Here is a 17,652-nt window from a genome sequence, read left to right as displayed (position 1 = left end):
CGATGTGTTGGTGCGGGGTTGAGAGGTGGAAGAGCAAAGGGCTGCGGGTGTTGATTGGGAAACACTCGGAGCCTGGCTCGAGGCTGAGTCTGCGGAGGATGGGTGGGGGTGGGATGCTCCATCTCCTGCAGGGATGCTCCATCCCGTGGGGATTGGGAGGCTCACTTTCACTCCAGGATGCTCCACACCCCGTTTGGGATGTGGTGTGGGATGCAGTTTGGGACGCAGTTTAGGGGGCATTTTGGGATGCAGTTTGGGAAGCAGTGAGTGACGAGGTTTGGGATGCGATTTGTTTTGGGATGTGGTGCGGGGTGCAGTTTGGGGTGCGGTGTGGGCTGAAGCTGGCATGTGGTGTGGGTTGTGGTTTGGGATGTGATTCGGTCTGGGATGCGGTGTAGGGTGCAGTCTGGGATGCCATTGGGATGCGGTGTGGGATGCAGCTGGGATGCGGTGAGGGATCCTCACTCGCGGGATGCCCCAGCACGCTCCCCGTCCCCAGCAGGGCCCCCTATCCACACCGGAGGTGACAGCAAGCCACCCACACCCCACCCCTCCACCCCCGCCGCCGCCGCCGCCCCGCACGGCGCTTTCCCCGCCCGCCCCGTCCCGCGGAGCCCCGGGGGCGGGGGCCAGGTACGGCGGGGCGGGCCGGGCCGGCGGGGCGGCGGCGGGGGAGGGCCCGGCGGCGGCGGCGGGCAGCTAAAGGCAGGTGGCCCGGAGAGCGGCCCCGGGCTGGCTCGGGGGTCCCGCGGCGGCCGGGGCCATGCGGCGGGCGGCGGCCTGAGCGGGGCGGCCATGGCCGGGGCGGCGGCGGCGGCGGGCGGGGAGCGGCGGGCGGCGCTGACGGCGGTGCGGACCGAGGGCTCGGGGACCCCCGGTCCCGGCAGCGGGACCCCCCCGCCGCAGCCCCCGCCCCGCCGCCGGGGGCTGCTGGCGGGGCCGCGCCCCGGGGCCGCCCCCCGCCCCGCCGGGGCCCCGCGCTGCTGCCGCCGCCGCCTCCAGAACTGCCTCTACAACGTGCTGGAGCGGCCCCGCGGTTGGGCTTTCATCTACCACGTCTTCATGTGAGTACCGGGCACCGGGGGGGCCGCAGCGGCCCGCCGACCGCGGGGCTGGTCGGTGGGTCCCGGGGCGGCAGGGAGCGGGCGCTGCCGGGGAAGGAGCACCGGGGGTACCGGGAGTGCCGCGGGGCTCCCAGCGAGCCCCCCCCGGGCTCCACCGGGAAGTTTCTCCACTGCGTTCGGCGGGGGGGACGCGGCCGTGCCGCTCCTGTCCCCGGTCCCGTGGGGGAGACGCACCGGTGCCGCTCCTGCCGCCGGTCCCGGTCCCCGGATCCGCCACCGAGGGGGAGCGAGTCCCGCGGCCGGTCCGTGGCAGCGGGTCCGGTGCGAGGAGCTGAGCGCGACCCCGGGGGTGGGACTCAATCTCCGGCGTGGCCCAGAGCCCCTTCCCGGTGGCACCGCAGGGAGCCGCGTCACCGTCCCGCTCTGCCGCTGTCCCTGAGCTCGGGAGGACCCTCAAGGGCAGGAGACCCGCCAGGGGTGACAGGTCTGGGTGGAACCGGGGACCCTCTGCTGTCCTGTACCTGTAGCAGTGCTGGGACAAGGCAGCAGTGCCACCCCAGAGCCGTGTCCGGGTGCGATGGGGACAGCGGGGGTGTTCCTGTCCCTGCTGTACCCCGCGAGCTGCGCCCATTCCTGGGTCGCCGTTGATCCCCAGCACTGGAAATCCCTCTCCTGAGCCGGAGGGATGCTCCCGGGAGCACACCTGCTCCTTGCCCTGCTCGCTGTGTTTTCCCGAGCGCTGTGCTGCTGCTCCAGCTTTCCTCGCTGGATCTGAACATCCCATGGCTCTTGGCATGCGGGCTCAGCTCAGGGCTCAGAACAGCCTCACCCCCTCGGGGTTGCTGCCTCGGCGGTGGCTGTGACACCGAGCTGGGGAGTTCCCAACACACCTGGAGGCTGCAGGGACAGAAGGGGCTCCGTGCTGGGGGGTTGTCCCAAGCCAGGAGCCAGTGGCACTGCTGGGGACACTGCCGGGACATCACCGCTGCAGCCATGGGGCGGGAGGTGTTTTCCCTCTCTGCTTCGCGTGTGCCAGCTGTGGGCACAGACCCTTTCTGAGGGCACGAGGCAAAATTTTGCCTCCTTCTCTCTCCCCTGGAGCGGTGCCGCGGGGCTGCGTCGTTTCTGGGGTGCGGAAGCCGGAGCTCGTTAAGAGGCAGGAAAATGGGTCTTGCCTAAGTTAGCACATCGAGCTGGCAGCAGGAATTTGTCACTGGATGAAAGGGCACCTGAGCTCCCCAGGGAGCCGGGACACGAGCCCGGGGCCCATTTGTAACGACACCTCCACAGCGGGCACCCGCCAGAATTCCTGCGTGGAAAATCCCACCCTGGGAAGTGCTTCTCCTGCAGGGAAAGGCAGCCAAACCCCCTGCCAGGGGAGGCAAGCAGGATTTATGGCACAGATACCCATTGGATACGGAAGAGATGTGCCCCTGCTCATCTCCCAGCTGGGACATCCATCCCTGAGTGCCCTCCACCAGTTCTTCCTCCCAATTTGAGCCCGTTTTACCCCCAAAACAACCACATGGGACAAGCGGCCCCCTTCGCAGAGCCCCCCAAGCGCCCCCAGTCCCTCCCCTGCCACCCCGGCGTGCCTGGCCCGCAGCTCGTGGGTGCTGGGCTTTGTTCCACAAGATGTGCAGCCGCCGGCAGCAGGAGCCAAACCTCTCCAGCCTTTGCTGGGGAGGCTTTTTTGTTCACTTGCCCGCTTAATTTTAGGACTGAGGCAGCTGCAGGGCAGAGTCCTGCCAGGGACCCCCCGAATCCTGTGGGAAGACGCCGCAGTGGGTGCAAGGTGCGGACATCTGTTCTGCGAAGCCTCTCCCGTAACGTTGCTCATTTCTGGCTTCTTCCAAGTTTTTTTGTTGGGTATTTTTTTTTTTTCTCTCTCTCTCTCCCGCAGCAGATGGGAGCTGCGAAGCTGTTGCAGCGGCGCTAAAGTTCTCGGGGATGATTTGTGTGCCGCAATCCCTGAGTTTTAACAAAAGAGGAGGAAGGTGTTACCCCCTCCCCACCCCCCCCACCTCCCCCCCGAGGCACTGGAGAGTGATGGAGCCTCCGGCCAGAGGTCGGGGCAGTGCTGGTGACAAGGACCGGTCCCCCGAGCCCCGGCTGCGCTGCCTCCCCCGAGCAGGCTGGCTCCGAGACAGGGCTGAACGCTGCTAAAATGGAAATACCCGCTGAGAAGTGACGCGCGTCCCTCCCGGAGCCGCCGAGCGGGGCCGAGCCCATCGCGTTTATTGAACGACTTCAGCCTCTTTCTGTCGGCGAATTGATCCCAAATCTTGTCCCAGCGCCTACTCCGGGCTCAGTGGTTTGGTGGCTGCATCGTTTCTGCAGCACCTCAGCCTGCTGGCAGCTCTGCCCAGGGGTTGGGGGGGATTGGAGACACTTTTGGGGTCTGATGGGTGCCCCCAAACGCTCCCATGCTCCGGGAAGGGGATGGTGTGAACATGGGAGCCCGTGCAGGTGTAAATCCAAGGTTCTGAGGTCTCCCCCGGCCCCTCCAGCCCCACGCTGACCGTGCAGAGAGGCGCTGGCCGGCCTCACCAAGCCTCGCCTCGCCCGTTTGGAATGAGAATTCCCAGCCCTGGAGCTTACGGAGCAAATCCGGGAGGGAGCCCAGAGCATTAAGCGAGAGGCTTTAGAGCCAGGAGGCGAAATAAGAACTTCCTTTTTCCAATCTCCTGCTCGTTAGCCGGCGGGAAGGCTCTTCCCTGCTCCCGGCAAAGCTCCCGTGGGCTTGGCACGGGCACGGCTGCGTGTCCCGTGGGCAGGGGCTGCCCTGCCAAGGGGGTCTCCTGCATCCTGGAGCTGCACCACGCGACTTTCCACGTCCAATTCCAGCTATTCCCGCTGCCCATTGGGGTTTATCCCTGCCCACCCGCCAGCCCCCCGCATTCCCAGCGGCTCCCGGGGTCTGGGAGCTGGTGCCGATGGTTATGAAACGGCTGCTGGGTGCACCAGCAGCTCAGCTCAGCACTTTTCCCGGTCCTGGAGGAACAATTCCATCCAGAACAGTTTAACCTGGAGCAAATTAGGGAAGACTGAGCCAGCAGCACCAGGAACAACCGCAATCCCCCGCCTGGAGCAGCGGCCCCCGTGCCAGGCCAGCTCCCTGCCCGCTGCTGTCGGGGTTTATTTCCCACGTGGGAGAGGAGGGGCAGGGAGGGGACGGGAGCTTTGTCCCCGCTGGGTATTTGGTGTCGTTGTGGGGACAGAGGGGTGGCAGCTCCCGGCTGAGTCCCAGGGCAATCCTGGCACTGGCTAGGCGATGCCAGGCACAGGCTCGCCCTACTCAGGACTGGCCTCTGGTGGGAAATCCCGGCTGGTTTGGAACGGTGGCAGTGGGATGTGTTCCCCCTCCACCAGGGAGCAGGGTGGTGGCAGCCTGTGCCCTCCCGGAGCATCCCTGTGCCCGGCTTCTGTGCCAGAGGGATGTGGAGGGCAGGATGGGGCTGCCGCTCCCCTCCGGTCCCTCTCCCCTACCTTGTCACATCCCCCCCAGCACTGCTTGGAGAGAGAGAAACACTTCCCTGCCGTGCTGGGAGTGCCACCATCAGTGCCAGCCCTTGCCAACGCCCCCGGGGCAATTCCTAGGGCTGGAGGCCTGGGTGATTTGCAGGAAAATCCCTCCATCCCTGCTCAGCGCTGACTCTCCACCCCCTGCTTGGGAAAACATCTTGGATTTAACTCTTAAACCTCTCTTAAACTCTTGAATTTAACTCTTAACTCTTCCAAATTCGCTTTGAATTTAGCTCGTTTAAGGCTTTTAACTCGCTGCCGCCGGTGTGTCCCCCAGATGGGGTGGTGGCATGGCCACAGCCAGAGGGACTGGAGGCTGTGCCCTTCGAGCAGGGGCTGTGCCCCCAGGGCCACCTTGCCTGGGGCTGAAACGGGAGCTGGTTCAGGGGCAATGCCAGGGGGAGGAGAAGCCGGCACAGCACTTTCCCCAGCCCGATGTGGTGTCACCAGGGCATAAAATTAAGCGACTTCGGCGCAACATGAAACGGTGCATTGATTTTTCCTTCTGTTTTTTTTTCCTATTCCCCTCTTCCTGCTCCCACCAGACACCCCCAGGCCGGCGCAGGAGGTGCCAGTTTGGGTGCCCCAGTGGGGTGCATCACTGCCGGGGGGGACGGGGGTGATGCTGGAGAGTTTTTGGTCCTTTGTCCCCACCCCGGCAGCGATCCCAAACCTGCCCGCGGTGCTGCTGCCCTCCACTCTTTGAGGTTCCCAGCTTTGGGACTTCTCGGGCCCACTCACGTCCCCAAATGTCCCCGTGCCCTGCGGACCCCCCAGGTGCTGGAGGAAGGTGACAGCCCCCATCCCTCTCCTGGGGTGCATCGGAAAACGCTCCGGTTCCTTCCCCCCCTCCAGCCCGTTCCTTGCCAGATGATCCAAGAGCAAAACTATCCCGGCTGCTCCGTGTGAGTGTCTTGGCACCGGCCGCCGCAGCCTTGTGACCGTGCTCCCCGTGGGCACGGCGGGGCCGGGGGGTGCTGGGTGCCACGGGGGTGCCGTGCCAGGGGGCCGGGTGATGCCACCGGCAAGATTTGCCTCCCAAAGCACGAAGGTTTTGGGGCCTCGGGCTCGATGCCACCCCATGGGTGCCGCCAGCTCCCTGCCATGGCGTGCAGGAGAGGTTCCGCATCCCAGCTCTACTTCCAGCCTTCCTCAGGGTGCTGGAAACGTCCCGTCCTGCCTCAGCCCAGGCTCTGGAGGGCTCTGGGAGCAGCACCCTCCTTCCTGCAGCGCTGATAACGGGGTCAGGGCCGGGCTCTGAGCGTGTGCCGGGCTGCGCGGCGCCTCTGCCGCGGCTCCGGGGGCTCCGGCTGCGCTCCCTGCCCGTGGGGAAACACTCGGAGCTTTTCTGCTTCTCTTCTGGGCGGCGTGGGACGCTCCGTGCCATGGTTACGGGCGCAAACAGGGCCGCTACAGCCCGGTTATTTATATCCCCCGGCCGCCTGCTCCACCTCTCCTGAAGGGCTGCGGGGCCGAGGGACGGGGATTTATGGGACACGCTGTTTATACAGCTGCAGACGGAGCTGAACTTCGCGGCATGGGGAGCCGGGAGGGTGAAACACCATCCCCATGCCCGCTGGAGCTGCGCTAGGGCAGTTTTGGTCCAAATCCCAAATTTCCAGCGCTGGCACAGCTGGAGGGGTACGGCCTGGGCCCTGTGATGCCGCCAGGCTTGTCCAGGGAAGGGATCTGTGCCTTCCCAGAGCCTGTTTGCTCGCTCATCCCGCGGCCGAGCTGTTTATCCTGCGGCGCGTGGTGTTTTCCTTCCGCTGAGTTATCGCCGCCTGTGCCCCGGGCCGGGGCATCCCCGCGGGGCTCGGGCGGAGCGGGGCCCGGGACAGCCCTGCCGGTGCCGGTGTCACCCCCTGCCAATCCCGGGAGGGTTGGGGGACGAATCCCGGGAGGGCTGGGCTGTTCCATCCCTATCCTGCCCCGCGAGCTCCCAGGATCACGGTCCCTCAGCTCGTCCCAGGCTGTTTTGGGGCGCAGCCCTTCTGCTCAGCGGGGTTTTGGGGGCATCGGGAGCCAACTGGTGCCCGCCTGCCCATGCAGGGAGGCCGACTTGGCCCTGCTTCCCCTGAGCTCAGCAGCTTTCCCGGCTCACCTGTTCCTCAGCCAGCTCGGGCGGCAGCAGATGGCGAAGCCCACCCTAATGAAGATTAATTGAGGAGATTTCGCCTTCCCCGCGCCGGCCCCTGCGGCGTTTTCATTATTATTTTGGGGAGGTTTCATTAGTGCTGGGGCCGGGCGCTGCTCCTGCCGGGTGACAGCAGCCGGAGGGTCCTGTCCCCGTGGCCAGGCTGGCAGTGCCATGTGCTGGAAGGGAAGGGAAGGGGGGTGCGGGACCCCGCGGGGAGGGGGGCTGGAGATGGGAATTTCATTCGGGAGAGGTGAAACACCGGCTCAACCTCTGCTCCCTCCATCCCCCGGGATCCTGGAGCAGGGCAGTGAGGAAGCGCTGAGGCTCCCGTCCCCACTCTCTCTGCCCCCTCCCCATTTCCCTGCCAGCATTCCTCGTTATTTCAGCTCCTCTTGGTGGGTGGGAAGAGCAGCGAACTGGGATGGGAGCCTGGCACTGCCGGGTCCCCCGCGGTGTTTGATGGAGGGTCGAGGGGGGGATCCCCCCCTGGGTGCGGGGAGCAGAATTCCTGCCCGGGAGGGATGGGGAGGATGCTGGTTCCTGGCTCCCCGTGCTGCCTTCAGGCATCTGACCCTTCCCTAAGCCGCTTAAGCGCTGCCGGCAGCCGGGACGGGGCGTTTGCCCAGGCTTTACAAGTTAATTCCTAGCAGGTGATGTGTTCCCAGAAAGTTCCTTTCCCAGCCAGCCCCGTGGGGCCTCTCATGCCCGTATCCTTCCCCAAATCCTACGGGATGCCGGCTGGGAGGTTTCCCCACCCCACAAGGGGGGCAGGTTTCCATCAAGGCCGGACCAGCGGGTGACCTGTGGGGCTCCAGAGTCAGGGCCACCCACAGCAGGTCCCCGCGTGTGCCCAGGCACCGGGGACCCCCCTTCCTGCTGGCTGGGATGAGGAGAGAGGCACAAATCTTTGCAGGCTGGGAGATTTCTGCGTTCTCTTCTGCTTTGTGCTCCGCTGCCCGGGTAATTGCCTGCTAAATCGTGCTCGGATAATCTTCATTGCTGATGATGCACAAAGCTGAGGGCTCTGCCCTGGGCCGTGTTTGGCTCCTCAGCCCAGGGCCCGGCGCTCCCTGCCCGTGCCTCGGGAGTTCCCAGCGGGGGTTAATTCCAGAACTGCTGCGCCGAAGGAAAAAAAAACCCAATTAATAATTCAGAGGGAGAAGGAACCGGCTCCAACCTTCTGCTTTGCGGGTGGGGAGTGCCCGGGAGAGCAGCGTCGTCCTCTGCGGCGAGGGCAGGGCGGTGACAAGGCTGTGACACCCCTGGCCCCTTCATGGCTCCAGCTCTCCCTCCTGCATGCTCTGCATCCAGCCCTTTTCCCATTCCCAGGGATTTTTTTTACTGTGGGTCCCACTTCCAGCAGCATTTTGGGGGACAGGGACCCAGCTGTCCCCTTTAGGCTGTGCCACCCCGCAGCCTCCTCATGGCACGGCCAGGTTTGAGAGCCCCCGGCCCCACACGGGGCTGTGGGGTCAGTGGGGAGGGGCCTTGGATGGTCCCACTGAGGGCACAGAGCATCGTCCCCTGGTGCTGTGTCCCCCGGTGCCTCGTCCCCGGCGCTGGCACAGCTGGGACAGGTTTCATCCCTCCGATGGCCCAGGCAGCTGATTCTGCCCCAAAATTCCACATTGACAACACGAGGAGATGGGAAAGTGCTCCCGAGTGGGCCCTGAGCCCCCCTCACCCCTCTGGATCACCCCTGGGCATTGTCACCGTGAGAACACAGCGCTGGGGGTGACATCAGTGCCACCAGCTCGAGGACAGGGTGCCAGGGCCACCAGGGCTCAGCCAGGCCGTCCCAGTGCCACCCACTGTGGCCACGGGTGCCCGGAGTGCCCGGTGCCATCACGGAGCCGCGGTGACGGAGCAGTGGCCCTTTGCTCGCCGTCACGTGGGCCGGTGGCACAAGCCCTCCGCTTTCCTTTTTTAGAATCGCTGGATCAGGGGAAAAAAAATGTATTTTTGGAGGTTTCATTTGCTTCAGCTTCGGAGTCGACTTTCTTTTTGTCTTTCTTTCTTTTTTTTTGTTTTTTTTTTTAAATTCCCCTCCCTATTTTAAATGGGCCAAAGCCCCTCGTGCCTGAGCCCAGCCCTCGGGGAGGAGCAGCCTCGGAGCTGTTCCTGGGGACTTCTGGCACTTCCCAGGTGGTCCCCGTGTTGCTGGCAGGTCGCCACGGTGGCAGTGATGCTGGGGACACTTCAGAGAAGCTCTGGTCCCCTTCCTGCAGCAGCAGAACCCTCCACAGAGCGGGACCCCCCGCCTCCCTCCCTGCCTTTAATTAAGAAGCTGCAGGGCTGCGGCAGAGCTGGCACCGAGCCCCACGGCTGCTCCTGGGCTCCCCAAAGGCTCCATGCCACCATCTAGGGGCAAAATGTGTCCCCCGTGGCTCAGATGTGGCCGTGGAAGACTTGGCTGGGGGGTTCAGGCTGCGAGTGGGGGGCAGCACTGTGGGCTGGGGTCCCCTGGCTGTCCCGGTGCCCCCACTGACACTTTCTCCTTGCAGATTCCTCCTTGTCTTCAGCTGCCTGGTGCTGTCGGTCTTCTCCACCATCCAGGAGCACCAGAAATTGGCCAACCAGTGCCTCTTCATCCTGGTGAGTGATGCAGGAGCAGGGCTGGTGCTCGGATTTTCCCTCCCCACTTTATATCCTAAAAGAATCGGGCAAGATCACCAACAAAACCCCTGTGACCCCATCCCCAGCCGGGATGTCGCTGACGATCCGATGGCAGCCACCCTGGCACGGGGTGGCCCATCCCACCATTGTCCCTCCGTGCCGCGGGGAGAGGCATCAACCGCTGGAAAAGGCAGGGCACGAGGGGCTAAAAAAGGCAACTTTCCCCCAAACTGTCAGAAAGAGCTGACGCAGGGAGTTCTCCCGAGTGACGGAGACTAAATTGGGAAGGTCCTTGTGACTTTTCCTGCGAGTAAGCAGAACGGGGGCTTGTTTGTGCGAGAGGTAGGAGGACAATGCTGACAGCGGAGGAACAGGACCCAGCTCGGGGCGAGGCAGCAGAGCCGCGATGCTCAGACAGCCTCGACGGCTGCGGCTCCCGGGATGGCTCCGGTGGCACCGCCCCGATCCCCTGGGATGGCTCCGGTGGCCTTGGGGGGGGACAGCACGCACCGCGCTCAGCCCGATTCATTTTGCCCCCCTCCAAGCCGAGCCCCCCCACTCTGCCCTGCCCCTCTCACCGCCTTTCCCCCCCTCTCCCCCGGCAGGAATTCGTGATGATCGTGGTGTTCGGCATGGAATACATCATCCGCGTGTGGGCCGCCGGCTGCTGCTGCCGCTACCGCGGCTGGCGCGGCCGCTTCCGCTTCGCCAGGAAACCCTTCTGCGTGATCGGTACTGGGTTGGGATTCGGGGACGGCGGCATTTGGGATAACCCACGCACCCCCTGAGCCTCGCCGTCCCCTCAGATTTCATCGTCTTCATCGCCTCGGTGGCCGTCATCGCCGCGGGCACGCAGGGCAACATCTTCGCCACGTCGGCGCTGCGCAGCATGCGCTTCCTGCAGATCCTGCGCATGGTGCGCATGGACCGCCGCGGCGGCACCTGGAAGCTGCTGGGCTCCGTCGTCTACGCCCACAGCAAGGTGAGAAAAATAATCCAGGTACATCCCCCGCCACGTCCCCGAGCCCGTGTGACCCGCCGTGCCCCGCAGGAGCTCATCACCGCCTGGTACATCGGCTTCCTGGTGCTCATCTTCGCCTCCTTCCTCGTGTACCTGGCGGAGAAAGACGCCAACGTCCAGTTCGCCACCTACGCCGATTCGCTGTGGTGGGGCACGGTAAGCTCGGCCCCCCACGGCCCCCCGGCCCCGGGAGGGGAGCAGGAGGGTGGGACGGGGCCGTGGTGGGGGAGCGCCCTCCAGGCCCCCCGCTGCTGTGCCCCCGGGCAGGTGACCCTGACCACCATCGGCTATGGGGACAAGGCGCCGCAGACGTGGCTGGGCCGGATGCTGGCGGCCGGATTCGCCCTGCTCGGCATCTCCTTCTTCGCCCTGCCCGCCGTGAGTAGAGGAGAGGGTTTTCTCGGCAAAAATAGGGGAGAAAAGGGGCAGAGCCGCCTCTGTGTGGGGCCCGGTCTGTGCCACCACCACCCACGGCAACGCGTCCCCTCCCGTCCCCAGGGGATCCTGGGCTCCGGCTTCGCCCTCAAAGTGCAGGAGCAGCATCGGCAGAAGCACTTTGAGAAGAGGCGGACTCCGGCGGCGAACCTGATCCAGGTAAGGCAGGGCTGGCGTGTCCCGCCCCACCCCATCCCGGGAATGCTCTGCTGTCCACCCGCCCCACCCCCCCCGTCTGCTCCGCCCGTCACCGAACCACCCAAACATCCGGCCCCACATCCAGCACCCAGATCCTTCCTTTGGCTTGGTCGCTGCCTGTGGGGGGCCCAGGATGGATGGAGGGGTCCGGGGGTGTTCTCCCATCCCAACTGATCCCGATTCCCGGAATTCTCGCTCCCGTGCAGGCTGCCTGGCGCCTGTACTCCACGGATGTGAGCCGGGTGTACCTGACGGCCACGTGGTGTTACTACGACAGCCTCCTGCCCGCCTTCAGGTAGGCGGGAGGAGGCGAGGGCTGGGGGTTCCCGGGGGTCCCTGTGGGGATGAACAGCCTGGGAAACCAGGAGGGACCTTGTGGAACCATCGGGGGCTCGGTGGAGTGGAGCAGCACCGACACCTTCCCAGGATGGGAGCCCGGCACGGCGTCTGCTGAAGGAGCCTCCCTCATCCTCATCATCCTCACAGCGCCCAGCAGCCATCCCATCCCCTCCTACCCCACTCACAGCCTTCATCCAGCACCACAGGGAACAGGATGGTGCCTCGGAGACCCCATGGCTGTGGTGGTGGAGCCACAGATGGACAGGAGCTGGTTCCAGGCCTGGACCCAGCTGGACACAGGGGGTCCAGTGGGAGCCCCATGTCCCTTCCCTGCAGCGTCTCCCTCCCGTGACCCCTGGGATGTGGAAATTGCGGGTGGATCCAAGGCTCTCCAAAGGTTTTCCAGACCTCTCTTGCAGACCCCGAGGGTTTGCCACATCCCTGTGCTGCATCCCTGCCCTGCCTGCGTGTCCTGCCCTCCTCTGACCGAGTGACAAATTCATCCTTCTGTCCCACACTTAATTTTTCCAAGGGCAGGGCTTTTAACAGCCCCAGCCCTGACTCCCAACTTCCCGAGCATCACCCCGGATCCTGGGAGTCGCTGGGGGCTCTGCTGGCCCTCCTGCTGTGCCAGGAGCTGTTTTCCCTGCAGTGGAATTCACACAGAGCCAGATTCGATCCCTGCTGGATCTGAGCTTTCCCCTCCTGGCTGCTCCGGCAGCGCCCAGGATCTGATGGTGACAGGTCCCCATGTCCCCACCCCGTCCCAGGTTTGTCCTTGCCTGATCCATCCCTCTCAGCACATCCAACCCTTCCCTCTGTGGAATCCTGCCCCAGGACTCCTTCTTAGCCCCATCACCCCTAATTAAGAAACCGTCTTTTGAACAAAAATGCTGATTTTTTTTTTCTTGTTTTGCTCCGGTTTTGCTTTGGTTCGCGCTCAGGAGGACCCGGCGCTGCTCAGCCTCGCTTCGCTCATTTCGTTTGCTTTGGAAATTTTAATTTCTCCCCGTTTTTATTTCACCCCGACCTCAGAGAGCTGGTCCTTATGTTTGAGCATTTGCACCGGGTTCGCAACGGAGGATTTAGGAATTCAGAGGTGAAAAAATGGCCCGACAGAGCCCCACCGCCCTACCACTCCTTCACCCCTGCCCAGAAAAGCGTCAGCCTGGCCACATGTGCAGGGGAAAGGTAGGAGGGGGCAGCCCCCGTGTTCTCCCTCCTCTCTGCTCTGTCTCCTCTGCTCCTCTGTGCCCTCCTGCGATGTCACTGTCACTGCCAGACCGGACCCCAGAGATGCCACCACCCCAAACTGACCCTGCTCCCCACTCGTGCTGAGCATCTCTCCTGCTCCTGGTTCTGCTCCCAGCTCTGTTCCAGCTCCAGAAGGGGCAGATTTGATCCAGAGGGACGCTCTGGGCTGTTGTACCTTCGTGAGGTCACCTCGCTGCCCTTTTTATGTGGCCGTGACCCCGGGATGTGGCACAGGGTAACCAAGCGTGGCAGGAAATCCCTTGGCAAGGGCAGCGGTGCCATCCCGGTGGGATGGAGCCGTGTGGCTGCGCTCCAGAGCCCGGGAAGGAACAAATCCCAGAGCCTGGGGCTGTGAAGGGCTCCAGCTGCCCATGAAGAGGGGCAAGAGAGGCGTTGAGGTTGCCCTGCTGCTGATGGCGGCTGCTCTGCACCATGTCCCGTGTCCCATCTGCCTGAAGAGCATCCCGGAGATGCCAGCGTGCCACCACCGCTGGCCACCCCCCAGGACATCGGGCCAGTGCCAGGGTTAGGTGGGGAGAGGCCTCGTGCCTCAGTTTCCCCCGTGATGCCACATCAGCAGGGCTGAGGCTGCAGGTGTGGGGCTGAGCGGGACCTGCTCCCCCAGGTGAGTTCGGGGCTTGGGGGGCTCCTCCCTGGGCTCGGTGCCCAACCAGGAACTGGCAGGGGAAGGACCGAACCCCACTCGGGGGCCTGAGCCCGCCCATCTCCCCCGCGAGCATCACCTCTCACAACATCTCATCTTCTCTCTCTCTCCTCCCCTCTCCCGCTCACCCTCCTCCTCCTCTCCATCCCTCCACCCTCCCCCCACACCCGCCATGCCCCCACTCCCCCCAAGCTGGAATGAGGAGGACGCGCAGCCCCACAAGTGTTTACGCCTCAGGTAACGCTCGCCCCCGAGCCCCGACGGGGTTTGCGGGGCCACCACGGTCCCTCTGCTCGGCGACCGTCCCCAAATCCTTCTGGCAGAGCCGAGGAACCGCACAGGTGTTTATGCAGGACCTACACAAACACCCTGCCCTCCCAGCAGCGGCGGGGCTGTCGCACTCACCGGCGGCGCTCCGGGGGACGGGAACGCGGTGGCCCGGGACGCTCCGCTCCCCGCCGCCCGTGGCTGACTCTCTTTTCTCCTGTGTCTCTACCCTGCCCCTCCAGCCCCATCTTTAGTGGTAAGAGGAGGCTCTTGCAGACGTGGGGCACGTGGAGACGGAGGTACCGTGTCCTGCCTGTCCCGCCGGAGAGCGGGGCCGGGAACCCCGGGATGCATGGATGTGCTCCCTGCCTGGGTGCCTGCGGCATGGAGAGGGCTGGAGACTGAGGCTCGGGGGGTGGAGGCTGAACTGGGTGTCCGTCCGCAGGGCAGGGGGGCTGTGCACGGCCTGGGCTGAGCTGACTGTCCCCTCTGTCCCCAGTGTCCCTTACTGCCTCAGTTTTCCCGTCGTGCAGCGTGGATGAGCACGGGCTGCTGGTGACACTTGGATAAATCCCGTAAATCCCATCCCACCTGTGTGCTGCAGCCTGATTCCCGGAACACCGCCCTTCCCACCCTCTGGCACAGCCGCTGGATGTGTGGGATGTGTGGCAGCCCCCCTGCCTGCACGGGGAAGGGCTGGGAGCCCCCTGTCCTGCCTGTACCCTGCCTGTGGAAATCCAGGAGTGTCCCCAAACACCGGGGTTCCATGAAGCCTGTCCTGCAGCGGCTGTGGGATTCACTCTGTGTCCTCCCCGGCTTTGGGGTCTTGAGCTGTGTGTCCCCTTGAGCTGTGTGTCCCCTTGAGCTGTGTGTCCCCTTGAGCTGTGTTTGGGGTCTGTCATCATGCAAAACACGGGGGGTTTGGGTAGGTCCTGCATAAACAATGCCTGGTGTTTCCTCCCAGCCCAGCAGAGCAGCTGGGTTTGGGAGCAGAACTCGCGTTAGGGCAGGAGCAGAGCCTGGATTGGGAGGTGCAGCCTGGAGGAGGAGGAGGAGGAGGATGAAGCGGCTTGGCTGGGTTTGGACACCCCGTGCCAGCAGAGATGGAGCAGGAGCAGAGCTCTGCTCCGCTCAGAGGTGGCTCTGCCGCGTGTCCCCTGCTGCCACAACAGTCTGTCCCCTCTCTCCTGGTCTGTCACCTCCTCCCTCTGCTCTTGGGACCAAAACAAGGGGTTTAAAGAAGCAACCCCAGAGCTGCCCCTGCACGAACCGCCTGCTCCTGGCCTGGTTCATGCCCATCGCCTGCCGGGGGCTCTCTGTGAGCTCAGCACGGCCACCCCCACTTCACCCCAGGGACCACCCCGTCCCCACGCCCCTAACGCCGCCCTCCCGCTGCCCCCCACGCAGCAACAAGATGGGCATCAAGGAGCGGATCCGGCTGAGCAGCTCCCAGCGCCAGGGCAGCCGCGGCCGGCAGCAGCAGCTGGGGCCGCCCCTGCACCGCTCCCCCAGCACCGAGGACGTCGCCGAGGCCTCCAGCCCCACCAAGGTGCAGAAGAGCTGGAGCTTCAACGACCGCACCCGATTCCGGGCGTCCCTGAGGCTCAAGCCGCGGACCCCGACTGAGGGTGAGCCCCTGGGTGGGGGGTCTGGGGGACGCTGGGGGGCTGCAGGGTCGGGGACAGCCCTCGGGGTCTGCTATCCGCCCGCTCTTGGCACCCACAGCCGACTGCCCGCCCGAGGACAGTGGCGAGGACAGGAGCTCGCCCAGCGACCTGACCTTCGAGGACATCATGCCGGCGGTGAAGACCTTGATCCGGGCCGTCAGGTGAGACTGTCCCCTCCCGTGTCCCCCAGCGTGCACAGAGCCCGCTCCGGGCACCCCGTTCCTGCCTCCAGCCCGCCTGTCCCTGCAGGATCCTGAAGTTCCTGGTGGCCAAGAGGAAGTTCAAGGAGACCTTGCGTCCCTACGACGTCAAGGATGTCATCGAGCAGTACTCGGCCGGACACCTGGACATGCTGGGCAGGATCAAGAGCCTGCAGACGCGGTGAGGTGCCCTGCAGGTGACCCTGGGGGTTCTCCCACCACGAGATGAGGTGGTTGGTGGCCCATCGCGATGGTCGGGATGCATTCCCAGAGCTCCATCCCCATCCCTGGTGGTCTCCCCAGCCCTTGGGAGTGATGGATGGGCTCTGCCCCTTCCTTCCCTCCCTGCCAGCGTGGACCAGATCGTGGGCAGGGATCGGGCGCTCCCTGCAGACAAAAAGGTGCGGGAGAAGGGGGAGAAGCCGGCGCTGGAGGCGGAGCTGGTGGACGAGCTCAGCATGATGGGGCGCGTGGTCAAAGTGGAGCGGCAGGTCAGGAGGGGACACCCTGAGTGTCACCGTCCCTTTGGAGGCGGAGCCGAGCCCCCCGGGACCCCTCCCGCGGGGGTGGGCCCGGCTCAGCCGCACCCCGCGCCCCTTGCAGGTGCAATCCATCGAGCACAAGCTGGACCTGCTGCTCGGCCTCTACTCGCAGTGCCTCCGCAAGGGCTCCACGAACTCCTTCAGCCTGGCCGCGGTGCGGGTGCCGCCCGGCGAGCCCGACATCACCTCGGACTACCACAGCCCCGTGGACCACGAGGACATCTCGGTGTCCGCCCAGACCCTCAACATCTCCAGGTCGGCCAGCACCAACATGGACTGAGCAGGAGGCAGCGGGATGGACCCTGCCCGCCTGGGATGGGGCGCTGGGAGCGGCGTGGCGTTGTCCCCTCGCTGTCCACTCGCCGTCCCTCGCCGTGTTACTTGAAGCAAGTCTTCCTTTGCGAGGACATGGCACTGTGGCATGGCCACCCCACGCTCCTGGGATGCCCCTGGGATGTTCTGGGATGCTCCTGGGATGTTCCTGGGATGTTCTTGGGATGTTCCTGGTCTCCTATGGAATGAGATCCCCCAGCTCTGGGGTCCTGGGTGCTCCCCAGCTGTGGTGGGGATGCTCCGGCCTGGCCCCATCCCCTGGGGTTTGGTTTGAACCCCACCTCAGCCCTCAGCACAGCTCCTGCCTGGTCCCCCAGAGCTGAGCCGGGGCCACCACCAGCTATGCAAGGTCCCACGTCCCTCTTGCTGCCAGTGCAGGGGTGTGGGGGCACGACCCAGGGTGGTTTTACCCGCGTCACTCGGGGTTCCCAGTGTGGGGAGCAGGGGACTGTCCCCCCTCACCAGGCTGCACCCCTCCCAAAGCACAGCAGAGCCTTCTGCCTGCCCGTGCATGCTCCCAGGGCAATATATATATAGAATATATATATTTATGCAATAATGTCTTAATATGCAACACCCCTGGGAAGAGCAACCCGAGGGGACAGAGGCAATAAGCAACCCCCTGCCAGCTCCCAGGGCTGGACTGTGCTGCCCAGGAGGGCCTTGAAGGTCCTGAAGGCTCAGGGCCAGCCGGAAAAGCTCCACCCGATGGTGGTCCTGGAGTTAGGAAGCTGAGCAGGGGCTGTGGGGAAGGCAGGGATGCAGGCACAGGCGCTGTCCCCAAGGAGCGTCCCTCCCCCTGTGTCCCAGCCCCTGCTCCTGCTTAGAGGATTCCTTGGCTGCTGGGTCCTGCGGTGCTCAGTTTGCCCCTGCCCGTTTCCCTGTCCCCTCTGTGGTCCGGGCAGCACGGGCCGGGCCTGCTGGGGACAGGGCGGTGTCCTTGCATGTCACCTATAGCAGAGCCACGACAGCTCCCACGCTACCCCAGTCCCCTTCCCTGCCCCTCTCCCTGTCCCGGCGCTGGTTTCCAGTCCAACAGCACTGGGCTGAGCCAGGCTGGGCTTGTGCCAAAGTGCCAGGCTGGGGCTGCAGCCGAGGGTCCCGGGGGGGGCTCGGTGGTGACCCCACAGTGCCGGGATCTGTCCTGGGCTGCTCCCACCGCTCCCCTCGCTGCCAGCGCCGCCCCTCTCTGGGCTTCGGACCGTGGGATTCGCACCCCCTTTTCCCGAGCCCCCCCTGTGCCTCTGCTCCCGGCAGCGGGGACCCCCGACCCTGCTCGTTTCCTCACCCCGTTAGTGCATGTGGCCAGCGCGGGCCGTGCCAGAGCTGCTTGAACCCCACCCCCCACCAGAACCAGAGCTCCTGCACCCCCCCGGCCCCCTCCCCT

The 17,652-nt window shown here is 64.9% G+C and overlaps 1 protein-coding gene across 1 annotated transcript; it reads left to right on the top strand.

The window, feature by feature from the left end:
* Positions 1-795: 795 nt before the first annotated feature.
* On the top strand, positions 796-16,212 carry KCNQ4 (potassium voltage-gated channel subfamily Q member 4; the record flags this gene model as incomplete). The annotated part of the gene is made up of 14 exons (XM_082296383.1): positions 796-1,064; positions 9,234-9,324; positions 9,951-10,077; positions 10,152-10,327; positions 10,397-10,522; positions 10,634-10,744; positions 10,865-10,960; positions 11,206-11,294; positions 12,374-12,529; positions 14,931-15,151; positions 15,249-15,351; positions 15,440-15,571; positions 15,743-15,881; positions 15,994-16,212. 14 exons carry the CDS (start codon positions 796-798, stop codon positions 16,210-16,212), a joined length of 2,055 nt encoding a protein of 684 aa, XP_082152509.1.
* Positions 16,213-17,652: the final 1,440 nt, after the last annotated feature.

This window comes from Coloeus monedula (assembly GCF_965178545.1).
Source record: "Coloeus monedula genome assembly, chromosome: 24".
NCBI classification, from domain to species: domain Eukaryota; kingdom Metazoa; phylum Chordata; class Aves; order Passeriformes; family Corvidae; genus Coloeus; species Coloeus monedula.
Note: the sequence above shows the minus strand (reverse complement) of the source record. Positions and strands in the feature narration are given on the sequence as shown.